The 14,001-nt window shown below is 45.3% G+C and overlaps 1 protein-coding gene across 1 annotated transcript; it reads right to left on the bottom strand.

Annotated features, from left to right (window-relative positions):
- Positions 1-659: 659 nt before the first annotated feature.
- Positions 660-12,798, bottom strand: Trim31 (tripartite motif containing 31). Its single transcript, XM_021218086.1, has 8 exons — positions 12,391-12,798; positions 11,157-11,252; positions 9,049-9,279; positions 5,672-5,694; positions 5,092-5,207; positions 3,373-3,447; positions 2,710-2,751; positions 660-1,186 (listed from the first exon to the last, which is right to left on the bottom strand). Exons 1-8 carry the CDS (start codon positions 12,796-12,798, stop codon positions 660-662), a joined length of 1,518 nt encoding a protein of 505 aa, XP_021073745.1.
- Between the last annotated feature and the right edge of the window lie 1,203 nt (positions 12,799-14,001).

Raw genomic sequence — 14,001 nt, 5'->3', positions numbered from 1 at the left:
CATTCCCCCATTACAGAAATGTAAAATACATTAAAAATGTTAATTGTAAAATGTAGTATGCTATATGTGTGGTTCCCTTGACGACCATTCAACCTATTCCAGTCATAACGAGCCTTAGGCTGGAGGGATGGATGAGGCCAAGAATATAGATATGACCTAACACAAAATTAGAAATTTAAATCAACATGGAGGATGGTTTACAATTTTGTTTTTAATTTGAAGACAGAGCTGTTGAGGATGACACCGATGCTTTGAAATGTCAAAAGGTTTCATCCCTGATTGTAGATTGTCCAAATCTGCAAACTGGGCATTGGCACGGAACTGGCCGACTCTGCACAACCTCTGGTTCTCAGATCTCAGGAAAGGATGAGCCATGAGAGTTTCAGGTAGTACAGTAGAGAAAGCAGCGGCCAGTCTGTTGGACAGCGCCTTGCACCCGTGGGTCAGCAGGGCACAGCCAGAAGCTTTCCTGAGGTCCTGCTACCAAGTGCAGCACCGAAAAACCTTGTGTATAGTCTTGGGGGTATTCCACTGTCTTCTCCACTTGGGGGAGGCAGGGAGAGGAAACATCAGGTGATTGTGTGGCGTGTAGAATGCCAGAGTAGGGTCACACTTCAGTCCTACCACTTTGTTTCATCCCATCCTGACTGTGAGCAGCCCTAAGGGCTCAGGGTGATATGGCTGCAGGCAACTTGGAGCCCGAAAAGGGGGAAGACCTTCCCATCAAAGGAAGTTTGGAAAGTATAGATGTGTTTTCTAGTGATAGCATCATAGAAGACGACCTCTCCACAGTCATAATTCACATAGACACCCACTTTTTTAAGACAGACCTGGAGGGACTCCTGGGCTTTACAATTGGTGAATGGCTGGCATCCAGAGGGCGAGATCCGCAGTGCCCATATGTAGCTCTGTTCATTCACGTTTTGTATCTGGGACCCTCGCGCCAACTCTGTAGCCACGCCCACAATGCATGCCCCACCCGAGGGCCCCTGGATTTCTGCCTCCCACACCTGACGGCCTGAGGAAAGGCCTGGGGAACCCCTCACACAGTGGAAAGGGTAGAATGGTCGAGGTTTTGCCTGCCTATTGGAAGCTTTTCCAGCTACAATATACAAGGTCACTTTCTTTAGATCCTGAGAAAAGGTGAGGTCTGGGTCAGCTGAGGACTTGTCCAGGGTCACAGGGACTGTGGGAAGATAAAGAAGAGGAAGAAGGTATAGCCTCAAGTCATGTTGTCCAGTCCCCTGCTTTTGAGCTTCTCATGGTATATAGCTGGAAGGAAAAATTTCTCTTTCAAATCCCAAATTTAGTCTCCAGGACTACACACACACACACACACACACACACACACACACACACACACACACACAGAGAGAGAAGTGCATACGCAAACAAATGCATACACACACATATACACATATTGAGAGAAATGCATACACATACACAAACATACACACACCACACTGAGAGGAGTGCATACAAAAACACACCCATACTCTGAGAAAAATGAATACACACACACTGAGAGAAGTGTACACACACACACTACACACACACACAAAGAAGTGCATACACACACACACTAAGGGAAACACATACATACACACACACACACAATATATATATATATATATATATATATATATATATATATATATATATATAGTGTATATGTATATATAGTGTATATGTATATATAGTATATATGTATATATAGTGTATGTGTATATATATATATAGTGTATATGTATATATTTTTTTTGAGGGAAATGCACACACACACATACACACTGAGATAAATGTATACACACATTGAGAGATTTCTGATCTCCACTCTGTGGCTCTCACCTTCTTTGTGTGCAAATACACACACACACACACACACACACACACACACACACACACACACAAATAACCAAGAAAATAAAATGGGTGGGGGTAGGGGAGAGGAAAGGGCAACATCCAGAGCAGAGCAGCTTACACCTTTCCCCAGCTCTCCTCAGTAAGGAATCTGCTGACTCAGGGTCACCTAGAGGCTGGCCAGAGCCCAGGCTCACAGCCAGCTCCTCCTCCAGGAACCTAGCATGAGGGGCTCTGCCTTGTTCCAGAGTTAGGTTGAAGGAGCTGTTGCCTTATGAAGGATGTCTCAATGTAAAAGGGGATGGAATGGGGCATGAGGTGGCCTCAGTTTTATTGATTCACTGACATTTGGGGGACAGGAAAGGAAAAAAGAGAGGTCAGTAGGACAACAGGCACTGCTAAGCCCCTGAGACAGCGGGAGGGACATGGACCAAGTAGGGGGGCCACATGAGGGGTCCCCTGTTGGAGGCTAGGCCTTCCCCAGGGAAGGTAGAGTTTAAGAAGAAGAGGTGGATGAGAAGCTTGCCCCTCACTCTATGTTTACCCATTTCTAGGACCTGAAGTCTGCACAGTCACACAGTCCTCCCCCCCACACCTCACACCCTCTCTCCTGTGGTTAGCTGTCTATTCTTCTCTCTGTTCTTTTCTTATCCCTGCATCCCTAAGGGGAGCTGAGAACGGTCATTCATGCAGGGTGTTCTGTATGTTAGATTCCTCTTCTTGGGGTCTGGTCTCTACCTTTCCCCTGCTCTATCAGTACTGTGTAACGGATAGAACATTTTGACCTGCAGACCTGGAGGTCCCTTGTTCCCCCCTCAGGAAGACCCATGTGCTAGGCAGGAATCCTACCTGAGGTGGACAACACTGAGTTATTCTTCTGGAGCAGGCTCCCTAGAAATTGGAGATAGAAAGCAAATTTTAGGTTGATAACGAGAAGTTAGAAATTAAAAGCCATATGGAGGATTGACGGCTGAACCTGGCTTTTACTCTAGCTACCCTCATAACTGAATCACCTCAGATGACATCATCGAGGTCACAGCTCCTCAGCCGGGACCACAGGTCAGTTCCAACTACAGACTGAGCTGCCTCCAGCTGAGTTTTATGGAACTGGGAAATGAATGCAGACATTTCCATTCATTTTGAACATTCTTTTTTTTTTTTTTTTTTTTTCTTGGTTTTTCGAGACAGGGTTTCTCTGTATAGCTCTGGCTGTCCTGGAACTCACTTTGTAGACCAGGCTGGTCTCAAACTCAGAAATCTGCCTGCCTCTGCCTCCCGAGTGCTGGGATTAAAGGCGTGCGCCACCACACCCAGCTTGAACATTTTTAAATTAGTGAAAAGGTGTCACTATCTCATGATTATCTCTAGATTTAAAAGGATAAAACAGTTCTATAAGCCTGTTCTTCACTGGTGTTCACACACACTAGACCTTCCTCAACCTACCAATAAGGAGATAATCTCCCCTTTCATATTTCTCATTTTCCCCAAACAGCAGGACCAGCCCAGACTTACAGCTCTCCCTTTCCTCTTTATTCAGGCTGTTCACAAATGCGCTTTTATCTCTCTTCCCTTCGGCATTCATGTTGTCTGTGAGGAGAGAGTAAAGGAAATGCAGAGTCCACAGAGGTTAACCAGGGAACTAGAACCACACAGCGAGGCACTGATTTCTGGGAGAGGTGGGTCTGGGATTCCTCACTGTCAGGCGCCCCACACTCCGTCCTGCAGAGGTGGGGCAAAGATGACACATACACCAAGACAGGGTTTGAGCAGCTTCCTCAGCTTCCCGATGCAGCTTCCTTTATTCTCTCTACAGCAGCTCTATCCTCAGCTCTATCCCCTTTATTATGGGGGATCGCACAATTTATCAACTTCCACCCTCTGCACTTGTCTCTCATTACTCTTCATCATCCAATCAGCATTCAGCATGCTCTGTACACAAGCCATGCACACAGACAGGGTGCACATTGATAGGCCAGTGACTCAATATCATGCTGTATGACGCTATGCGTCAGGTGGGCAGCGCGTGGTCACTCAGGTGCGCAGCGTGTGATCATTCAGGCTTGGCAGTGAGCTAGGGCGCCTGCCATTTCCCTCACCTCACACCATCTCTGTGGACCAAGCAGGCACCAAAGAGGATTAGCTGCCCTAGGACCTCCCCACAGTGGCTCTCCAGCACAGCTCTGTGCAGAACAGACACGTTAGGAGCCACGAACATCAACCACTGAGTTTCGGATTTTCTAGAGGCCATTTTGAAAACATAAAAGACTAGAGAACGCTGATATTTAGGAAGCTGAGACAGGAAAACGGCAACTTTCGGGCCAGTCCACAGTACATAGTGAGTTCCAGAGTCTGGGCTATTCATGCAGTGTCCCAAAAGAAACTAGAATGGGGGCTGGAGAGATGGCTCGGAGGGGAAAAGTCAGTGCTTTTCATCAGTGGACCCAGTAAATTCTCAGCACCCACTGAAACTTCAATCCCAGGGGATCTGACACTCCCACTTCCTTCTGACCTCCTAGGGCACCAGGCACATGATACACGCACACAAAACAGCCGCTCAGATAAAATAAATATTTTTTTAAAAAGGAATAAATACAATAGATTTAAATAATATACTTTGTTTAGTTCAGAATTTTAAAAAATATCATTTCAGCATGTAGAATAAAAGGCCCGTGCTGCCTGGATACAGTGCTGGGTGCTGGAGTCCCTACTACTCAGAAGGCTGAGGGAGATCATTTGAATTCTTTAGTAAGAGACTACCCTGGGCAACATGATGAGATCCTGTCTCAAAACTTTGCATTGCTGTACTTCTGCTTGCTTTTGTTTTTGTTGCTGTATTTTACGTTCTATTTTAACATTGTCTTTCAGAGGCGGTGTGTATTCTTTACCTACACTATGTGAGAATGCTATATTCTGGTGCCCAGGGAGGGGTACATGTGGTAAGCAGGAACCAAATTGGGGATATTCATCTAGCTCCATGTTCACCACCTGATAAGACAAAAATTCTGAAATTATGTGTACTTTGGCTCTGGGAATGTAGCTCAGAGTGCTTGTCCTGGGCGCCACCCTCAGACAACATTAAACCTGAGAGGTTCCCTGTTACAACGCAGCCTGAGAAATTTCTGGATATTGATGCTTTGGAAATACCCAGCTTCTGGGAGGCCCAGACAGCATCTGTGATGATGGAGAGAATCCCCAGGCCGGTGAGCATACGGGCTGACCTTGATCCCTCACCTTTGAGTTCTGTCAGGGTTTTTATGATGGTCTCATGCCTTGATTTTGCTTCACTGCGTTTTTTCTCCAGGTCCTCAGGAACTGGGTTTGGGTTGAGAAACTCAAATTCCTTACCCCTGTGAAGATAAGTTTATTTGAGTGTTAAGTACCGGGGGTAGAGGGTGGGCAGGAAGGGCCACAGATGGGTTCCTGAAGTGGAGGCAGAGTAAAACAGATAGAGTCAGTGAGCTGAGTGTTAGAATATGGGGCTGAGTGAGGTCAGACCTAAGGAGATATGGAAATGAAGATGGGAAATGGATGCAGAGAAGAGAGAAGGCAAAGGGGAGGGAGGTAGAGTAGGAAACCAGGACTCACTTGATTTGAAGAGGGAACTGGGAGAGACTTCTGTAAAGCTGGGTGGAAAAACATGTGCCTTTACCCAACAGACCACATGCTACAGTGGATGGCCGGGTCCTCCCCATCTCAGCGGAAATAGTTTATAGCCAAGTTATTGGGGAATGTGAACACACTTGGATCTATGCTGAACATTGCATGTGTGAGTGAAGCAGAAACCACAGTGCACTGGGGATGCCCACGATACCTGCTCAAGGCGTCTTTAATGTCCTGGAAGAGAAAGAAAGAAAGAACCGCGTCAGAGCTCACCTGAGTCACAGGAAGCAAGAGGAGGCTCCCACTCATCGGTCTTTATCTCTGTGTGTGTCTCTCTTTGTTACTGTCTGTCTCCATCTCTCTCTGTCTGTCTCTCTCTCTTCCTCCCTCCTTCCCTCTTTCCCTTCTTCTCCTCCTCCTCTTCCCCCTCCTTCCCCTCCTCCCCCTCCTCCTCCATCCCATTCTGGACCTCTGTCTCTCCTCCTCTCTCCTCCTCTTCTTCCTCCTCCTCCTCCTCCTCCCCCTCCATCCCATTCTGAACCAACACCCCCAAAACTCCTGATATAGATGGGACAGTGTTTAAACATCAAAAGGAACAGAGGGAGCAAAGTGAGGAGAGAAGAAAGTAACATTTGGGACACAGACTTTTTGCCTCCAATACAAAAACAGGGAGCTCAACTTGGCAGTGTCAGGATAAAGGATGGAGTGGCTCTCAATGGTGTTCCCCCTTCTCTTTTCCCTCTAGCTCTGGCCCCGTTCACTCTGGCCCCTGCTCCAGCCCATAGGTTTTTTATTTGTTTATCATTACAGATGGTTGCTGGGATTTGAACTCATGACCTCTGGAAGAGCAGTCAGCACTTTTAACCGCTGAGCCATCTCACCAGCCCTGGATGATAGTCTTGAACTAATGATCCCTCTGTGTCTGACTCCTGAGTGTTGACAGGACAGGAGTGTATCACATCACTCCCCCAAATTAATTTTTACTATTTTAAACCTAAATTTAAAAACCAAAGCACTGCAAATACACTTTCAATTAAATACCACTTTGCTGGTTTAGTAGGACTAATTACATTTTACCTCCACAATTGGTGCTTTGGCATCTAAATTGAAATGTACAAAAGACAACCTAGCGTTCAAAGACTCAGAACCAAAAAACACTCAAGAATATGAAATAGCTCATTAATGTGTTTAAGTAAGTTGAAACAGTTATATTTAAAATACTGGGTTAAAGACAATGTTTAAAATGTTTTTATTACATGTTCTTTTATCTGATTTTTTTCTTTTGAAACAGAGTAGCTCTACTTGGTCTGGAATTCTACAGGCCGACTTTGAACTCACAGACAACTGCCTGTCTCTGGCTCCCAAGTGCTGGCATTAAAGGTGTGCCACTATGCATGATTCTTTTCCCTTCCCTTTTAATGTAGCTACTAGAAATATAGGTGGAAATATATTTTTAATTGTATTTTATATTTTAAGGTTTATTAATTTTTAAGAATAATTCTTTTAATATATTTTATTTTTTATTTTTAAATTGTGTATATATGTGGGGGGGGGGGTTGTGCATGTGAATGCAGGTACCCTACCAGGCCAGAGATATCAGGACCTGCTGGCGCTGGAGTTACAGGTGGAGGTCAGAGGAAACCTTGGGCGATTTGGCCCTGTTCCTCCACCATACAGGTCTTGGGCATGGAACTTTGGTCCTCAGGTTTGATGGTTTGTCCCTTTGCACAATGAGTCATTTCTCTGGCCTTGAGGTATACTTCTAAGTAACACATGTGTCCTAGGTTATAGTTCTAGACTGTGAGCTGGGTGTAATGGCACATGTTGAAATCTCAGCTCATGATCAGAGAGTAGGAGGATTCGATGACGTTATCCTTGGTTACATCACAATAACCCATTCCAGGCCACCCAGGCTGCAGGGGATCCTGTCTCAAAAACAAGAAAAAGTTCTAAACTTTGTGTGACTCTCTTTCTTTTTCTTCTTTCTTTCATGTGTGTGTGGTGTGTAGGTGGTGGCGGTGTGTGTGTGTGTGTGTATGTGTGTGTGTGTGTGTGTGGTGTGTGTCCAGGCTAGCCTTCAACTCCAGTGATCTGGGAAATCCTCCCAACTCTGATGTGTTAGAATTACAGGTGTGAGATATTATCTTACTTAGGGTTTCCATTGCTGTAAAGAGACGCCACGATCATGGCAACTCTTATAAAGAACAACGTTTAATTGGGGCTGGCTTGCAGGTTCAGAGGTTCTGTCCATTATCATCAAGGCAGGAGCATGGCAGTGTCCAGGCAAGCCTGGCAAGAGAGGAGCTGAGAGTTCTACATCTTGACCTGAAGGCTACTAGGAGAAGACTGACTAAGGCAGCTAGGAGGATGGTCTCAAAGCCCATTCCTACAGTGACACACCTACTCCAACAAGGCCACACCTACTCCAACAAAGCCACACCTCCTAGGAGCGCCACTCCCTGGTCCAAACATATTCAAACCACCACAGATAACATGCCCAGCTCTTTAAGACAGTCTAGATCTTTGCTTGGACTAGCAACAATCTTCTTGCCTCAGCACCCTGAGTTATAGGAGGGGCTTTGGTTCTCACTCAATCTTCCTAATGCTGTAACCCTTTAATACAGTTCTCATGTTATGGTGACCCCCCCCATACCATAAATTATTTCCATTGCTAGTTCATAACTGTAGATTTGCTACTGTTATGAATTGAAAAATAAATATTTGATATTTCTGATGGTCTTTTGTGACTCCTGTTAAAGAGTTGTTCAACCCCCAAAAGGGGTCATGACCCACAGGTTGAGGCCCTCTGGGTTAGGTGAAGAAGAGCAGCAGTTGGTGGATTAATTCAGGAAAATATGTGATTAAAAAAAAACATACTTTAAAAATGAGGCTTAAGGGGCTGGAGAGATGGGTCAGGGGTTAAGAGCACTGACTGCTCTTACAGAGGTCATGAGTTCAATTCCCAGCAACCACATTGTAGCTCACAACCATCTGTAATGGGATCTGATGCCCTTTTCTGGTGTGTCTGAAGACAGCTACAGTGTACTCGTATACATAAAATAAATAAATAAATCTTTTTTTTTTTTTTAAAATGAGGCTTATTAAGAGAAAGGGTCTGGTGAGCACTGGGCCTTGGGTGGAAGAACTATAGAAAGAAATACTGCAATATGTCAGAGACAACAGAACGGAGCCTTATGGGGAAGGAGAGGCTACTCGCTAAAACCTGGTGAGGAGCTTTATCAAATGTGATACCTCAAAGTAAGAAAGATATGGGTCATGGTTGGGATGATGGCATTGAAGGGAGCTTCAGGGAAATTTCTCCAAACAAAATATCTGACTATTATATCATTTCAGGAAGTATGGGGCTTTTTTGAAATTTAGATTTATGTAACAAAAGGCATGGAGGAGCCAGGTATTTGGAGCTGTTAGACTATAATGTAACTCAGATTCTTAACTGTCTTTTAGAAAACCAGTGTGTGTGTGTGTGTGTGTGTGTGTGTGTGTGTGTGAGAGAGAGAGAGAGAGAGAGAGAGAGAGAGAGAGAGAGAGAGAGAGAGAGGAGAATCTATTTATTCACAAAGGACTCACCTTTAGTAGCTCTATGGATGGTGATTGCAGCCTTATTTTCAAGGATTTAGTGAGCTTCCTTAGTGAGTTCAGCTGCTTCTCTGTCACAGTGACATATTGTTTCAACTGCTTGGCTCCCTGCTGCTCTAGCCAGTCCAGCCTGGACAGGAGGAAACTCTCTTCCTCATCTAGTCTCTGGCGCAGGAGCTTGAATTCCTCAAGGATCTTTAGTTTCTCTAGATCCACTTGGGCCTGGGGATGAAGGAGGGGATGCAGATATGAGGTGGGCATGAGAAGGGTCCTCCAAGCCTCCTTTAAACTCATAATTCCCGTCCTTCTCTTTTTTTTTCTAGGCAAAGTCTCACTATAAAGCCCTAGGTAGCCCAGAACTCACTAAGTACAACAGGATAGCCCTGATTTCACAGAGATCCACCTGCCTCTGCCTCCTAAGTGCCAGAATTAAGGGCGTGCATCACCACCTGGCACCACTCACGCTTTAAGTGTATTTAAAGATTACACTGAGACCAATTCAGAAAAGTTTCTGGGCATACCTGTTGGAAAGGGGAGGCAAAGTACTTACAGATTTAGACCAGATGACATGCTTTCCTTTGCCTTAAGGACACCAGCCAGATGTGCTGGGGCACAACTATGTAATCTCAGCACTTCAGGAGGTCAAGGCCAGGCTCAACTACTTGGGCCACCATCTCCACAAAAGACAGACAATATCACCATTGAAAACCCAGGGTAAGGGTGGAGTTCGGTTGATGGAATGCTTGTCTGGCATGTGTGAAGAACTGGGTTCAATCCTCAGCACCGTATAAAATGGGCATGCTATTATAGCTCTGTAATCCAGCGCTGGGGGAAAGACAAAGGCTTGGAAATTCAAGGCTATTCTTCTCTACATAATAATTTCTAGCTTGGGCTACATCAGATTCTCTGTGTAGGCGCTGGAGAGTCTCAGTTGTTTAGACCACTTGCTGCTCTTGCAAAAGACTCAGATTCAATTCCCATAACCCACAGGGTAACTCACTACCATCTTAACTCCTATTCCAGGTTATCTTATGCCCTCTTCTGGTTTCCACCGGTAGGTACCAGGCATTTATCTGGTATACATATTATGTGTAAGCAAAGCGCTCATTCATAAGAATTAGATCTAAAGGGGCTGGTGAGATGGCTCAATGGGTAAGAGCACCCAACTGCTCTTCCAAAGGTCCGGAGTTCAAATCCCAGCAACCACATGGTGGCTCATAACCATCCATAACAAGATCTGACTCCCTCTTCTGGAGTGTCTGAAGACAGCTACAGTGTACTTACATATAATAAATAAATCTTAAAAAAAAAAAAAGAATTAGATCTAAAAATAAATAAATATAAGGTTGTCTTAAATATCAATGGGAGAAAACCACAAACAAATAAATGAAAGAAAGAAACAAGAAAGAAAGATAAAGAAAGAAGGCTTTTCAGCTTAACTGCCTTCATACTGAATTTTCTGTGGATGTACCAAAAACCAGCCAACCAAGTCAACAGCATCTGGGGAGATGGTGATGGCATCACCAGGGGGTGGGGGGCAGCATTTGGGATGTAAACCAACCAACAAATGGATAAAAGAATGCTTTCAACTCTTCCAGAAGTCAGTTCCTAGCACCTACGTAGGGCAGCTCACAAATGCCTGTAATTCCAGTTCTTCTGGTCTTTTCCAGTATTCACATGAATGGCTTTTACTCATATGCAGACACATACATATACACACATAAAAATAATAAAAATAAACCCTTTTTTTAAACATGCAAACAAAATGAGGTGGAGGTGTTCAATGGCCTCATAGTCTCTGTCGCTTCTTACTGTGTGAGTCTCTAGTTAGAAAGGGCTCGGGTGATCCAGTGTGTGGGTGTTCTTTACACAGCCTGCTGTGGGTGGAGGAGCAGAAGATCTAGCACAACATCCAGGCAGTGGTTAGCACAGCTTGGGAGCATGGCCCAGGAACATGGCTCAGGCATCACGCACCCCTCTGCCCTGCCCCTCACCACCACATCAGCAGTATTTTACTCCTGCTTGGTGTATAAAGGCTAGGAGCTTCATCAGCAATGCCTCAGTTTCCCCCAGAAGTGTTTGGAATGAGCATTTCTTACCCTGAACGCCCAGATTGCCCCTTCACCTCGTTTTTTCTCTTCAATTATTTTCTTGTCCTTTTGCCCCAAATCCTGGGCCTGTGACTCAATCTGCACCTGTAGGGAGAGGATGCTTCAGCCAGGCTCTGACTCTTGGGAGGCAGGGAAGATGTCCCAGGGTGCTGATGTCATTATTAGCAGTCCTCCCTGGCCCCCATCTCTTGATAGGAACAAGGAGGTGATGGAAAGAAATGGACTTTTAGTGACTTGAGAAAATACTACTAATGATCATTTGGATGATGCATTGGTATTGTCAGGGGAAGGCTTTTCCTCATCCCTCCCACCATGTTCTTTAAGAGATAGGTTTCATCTGTCTCACAGAGAGGCAAGGCCAGGACCAACCAGGGGATGGAGCTCTATGGTAGAAGAGCACTGGCTTATCTGGATGTCTCAGGCTCTGCTTTGTAAATTAGCAGTGGCTGGTTGGGAGAGGAAAAATGATTCCTTGAAGGTTATAAGTGGCCTGAGGAGTCTGGACTCGAATGAGACCTTCTGAGTTAAAATTTGCACTTAACAAAGAGCACACATGGGCTGGCCCATAATCCCCACTACATATATATCAAAGGACTGCCTTGTCTGGCCTCAGTGGGAGGGAATGCGCTTGGTCCTGTGGAGGCTTGATGCCCCAGAGATGGGGGATGCTAGAGGGGTGAGGTGGGAGTGGGTAAGGGGGATCACCCTCTTAGAGGCAAAGGGGAGGGGGGATAGGGTGGAAAGAACATGAAGGGGGGACCAGAAAGGGGAATGTTTGAAATGCAGATAAATAAAATAATTAATAATAATGTGTGTTTAAAAATTAGTACATTATTAGTTATGTGTGCAAGTTCAGCAGAGTGCCATGGGGTGTATGTGTGTGTGTGTGTGTGTAGACAATTTTCAGGGGTGAGTTCTCTCCTTTTATTTTGCATGTCCCAGGGATCAAACCAATTTTCTCCTACTATGTGGGTTCTAATGGTTAAGACAGGCACCTTTACCCTCTGGGTCATCTTGCCTGCCCCTAGAGTACTATTCTGATTCTTCTTGCCTTGGTTACAGATGGGCATTTTCTAGAACTCAATTCTTTGAGCCCACTGGACCTGGCTATAAATGGCCAACTCAAGTACAAAGAGTACAGCAATGGGTGTCAACCAACTGGAGCCTCCCCAGTGAACTCTACTCTGCTGGGCTGCGGACAGAGAAGGGCCCGGGTGCCTACCTTGTAGTTCTGGGCAGCCTCATCTATCAAGGTGACATTGTGGGTCTTGTGGTCCTTGGAGTCACGACACACCACACAGAGGAACGCCTCATCCTGCTCGCAGAAGTAATGTAGCTTTTCCTTGTGCCTCTGACATCTTGAGTCTTCCTTTTCTGCTTGGATGTCAGAAGGATCCATAGTCCGGATCTTCTCTGCGAGACTAGCCAGCAGCTTGTTGGGCCTGAACGTGCTCTTACTCACAGAGAGTTTGCAGAGAGGACACTGGATATTTTCCGACGATTTTCCAACCTGACTGATACACTGCAGGCAGAAGTTGTGCCCACAGTCAATGGTGACAGGATCTTGTAGAATGTCCATGCAGATGGGGCAGGTCACCTCCTCCTGCAGTTGGGAGGCCAGGCGTGCCATGATGGAACAGCAGGGCTAATCTGAGATGTGAAAGTACAGCAATCCAAGGCCTGGTGCTTGTAATGGAGAAGGAAACAGGAGGCAGAGGTTGAAGAGTATCTCAGTGAGAGGATTAGAGGAGGATGAGGGGAGAAGGGGTTAAATAAATAATGACAGAAAAGAGTCAGCCATAAATGGGGAATATTCTAAAGAGAAGAAAACAGATGGTCAGTCCTCCCTCCCTGTCTCTCAAGAACAGACACTGCGAGTGCCTGCTGCCTATAAAGTAGAGCAAGACTTCCTGGACCTTGAACTCATTAAACATATCTTTCTGAAGCAGTTTCAGAGAACCGAAAGATGAAGTGTCAAAGTCCACCCAGGTGCAATCGAGGAGTGGAACTGGTAGCTGGCAGCCCCAGGAAGGCATGTTACCACCCCAGCAGATCTCTCACTCCCCCCCACCCCCCACCCCCCCACCCCCACTTTCTGTTAGGTATTCCTTTCTGTCTCTGGTACTCTAGCATCTTTGAGCCATCCTTTGTTCTGTTTGGCTTGTCTGTTACTTCCTCTGTCTCTGTACTCCTCAGATCCCACCCCCCCACCCCCGCTTGCCTGACCTGTGGACTTTAGCTTGACAAGAAAAGTATCAGCCAGTGTCGCCCACATTCCCATTAGTAGCTCAATACTACCTAACCCTCTCTCTTACTCTTTTGTGCCCAGAAAGACAGTGCTCCGTCTTCCCTCCTTCTCCGTCCCCACTAATGTCTCCTCTCTTCTGTTCTGTTGTGAAAAAAACAAACTTTTAAATAAAAATGTTTTAGATTTATTTATTTTAATTTTACTCACATGAAAGTTTTGCCTGCACATACACACATGCATACACACACACAAACACACACAGTGTGTATGCCTAGTACCTTCAGAGGTTAAAGAAAAAAAGATAGTTGGTTCCCCATGGAAATTGGAGTTATAACTGGTTGTCAACAGACATGTGAATGCTAAGAACTGACCCTGGATCCTGTGTAAGTGCTCTTAAACCTTAAGCTATGTCTTCAGCCACTATTTTTTAATTGACTTTTTTTAAAAAAAAGATGTTATTTATTTATTTATTATATGTGTTTACACTGTAGCTGTCTTCAGACACTCCGGAAGAGGGCATCAGATTTTTCTTATGGATGGTTGTGAGCCACCATGTGGTTGCTGGGATTTGAACTCAGAACGCAG

This window comes from Mus pahari, chromosome 18 (assembly GCF_900095145.1).
Source record: "Mus pahari chromosome 18, PAHARI_EIJ_v1.1, whole genome shotgun sequence".
Taxonomy (NCBI): Eukaryota; Metazoa; Chordata; class Mammalia; order Rodentia; family Muridae; genus Mus; species Mus pahari.
This window is presented reverse-complemented; position numbering and strand designations above follow the sequence as displayed.

What these genes read in the sequence shown, in the direction of transcription:
- Trim31 (XM_021218086.1), bottom strand. Translation starts at nt 12,798, where the DNA reads ATGGCACGCCTGGCCTCCCAACTGCAGGAGGAGGTGACCTGCCCCATC. An exon ending in AACCCTGACAGAACTCAAAG is followed by an intron (nt 3,448 to 5,091) that starts GTGAGGGATCAA and finishes CTCTCCTCACAG; the next exon opens with ACAACATGAATGCCGAAGGG. An exon ending in CTCAGTGTTGTCCACCTCAG is followed by an intron (nt 1,187 to 2,709) that starts GTAGGATTCCTG and finishes ATCTTCCCACAG; the next exon opens with TCCCTGTGACCCTGGACAAG.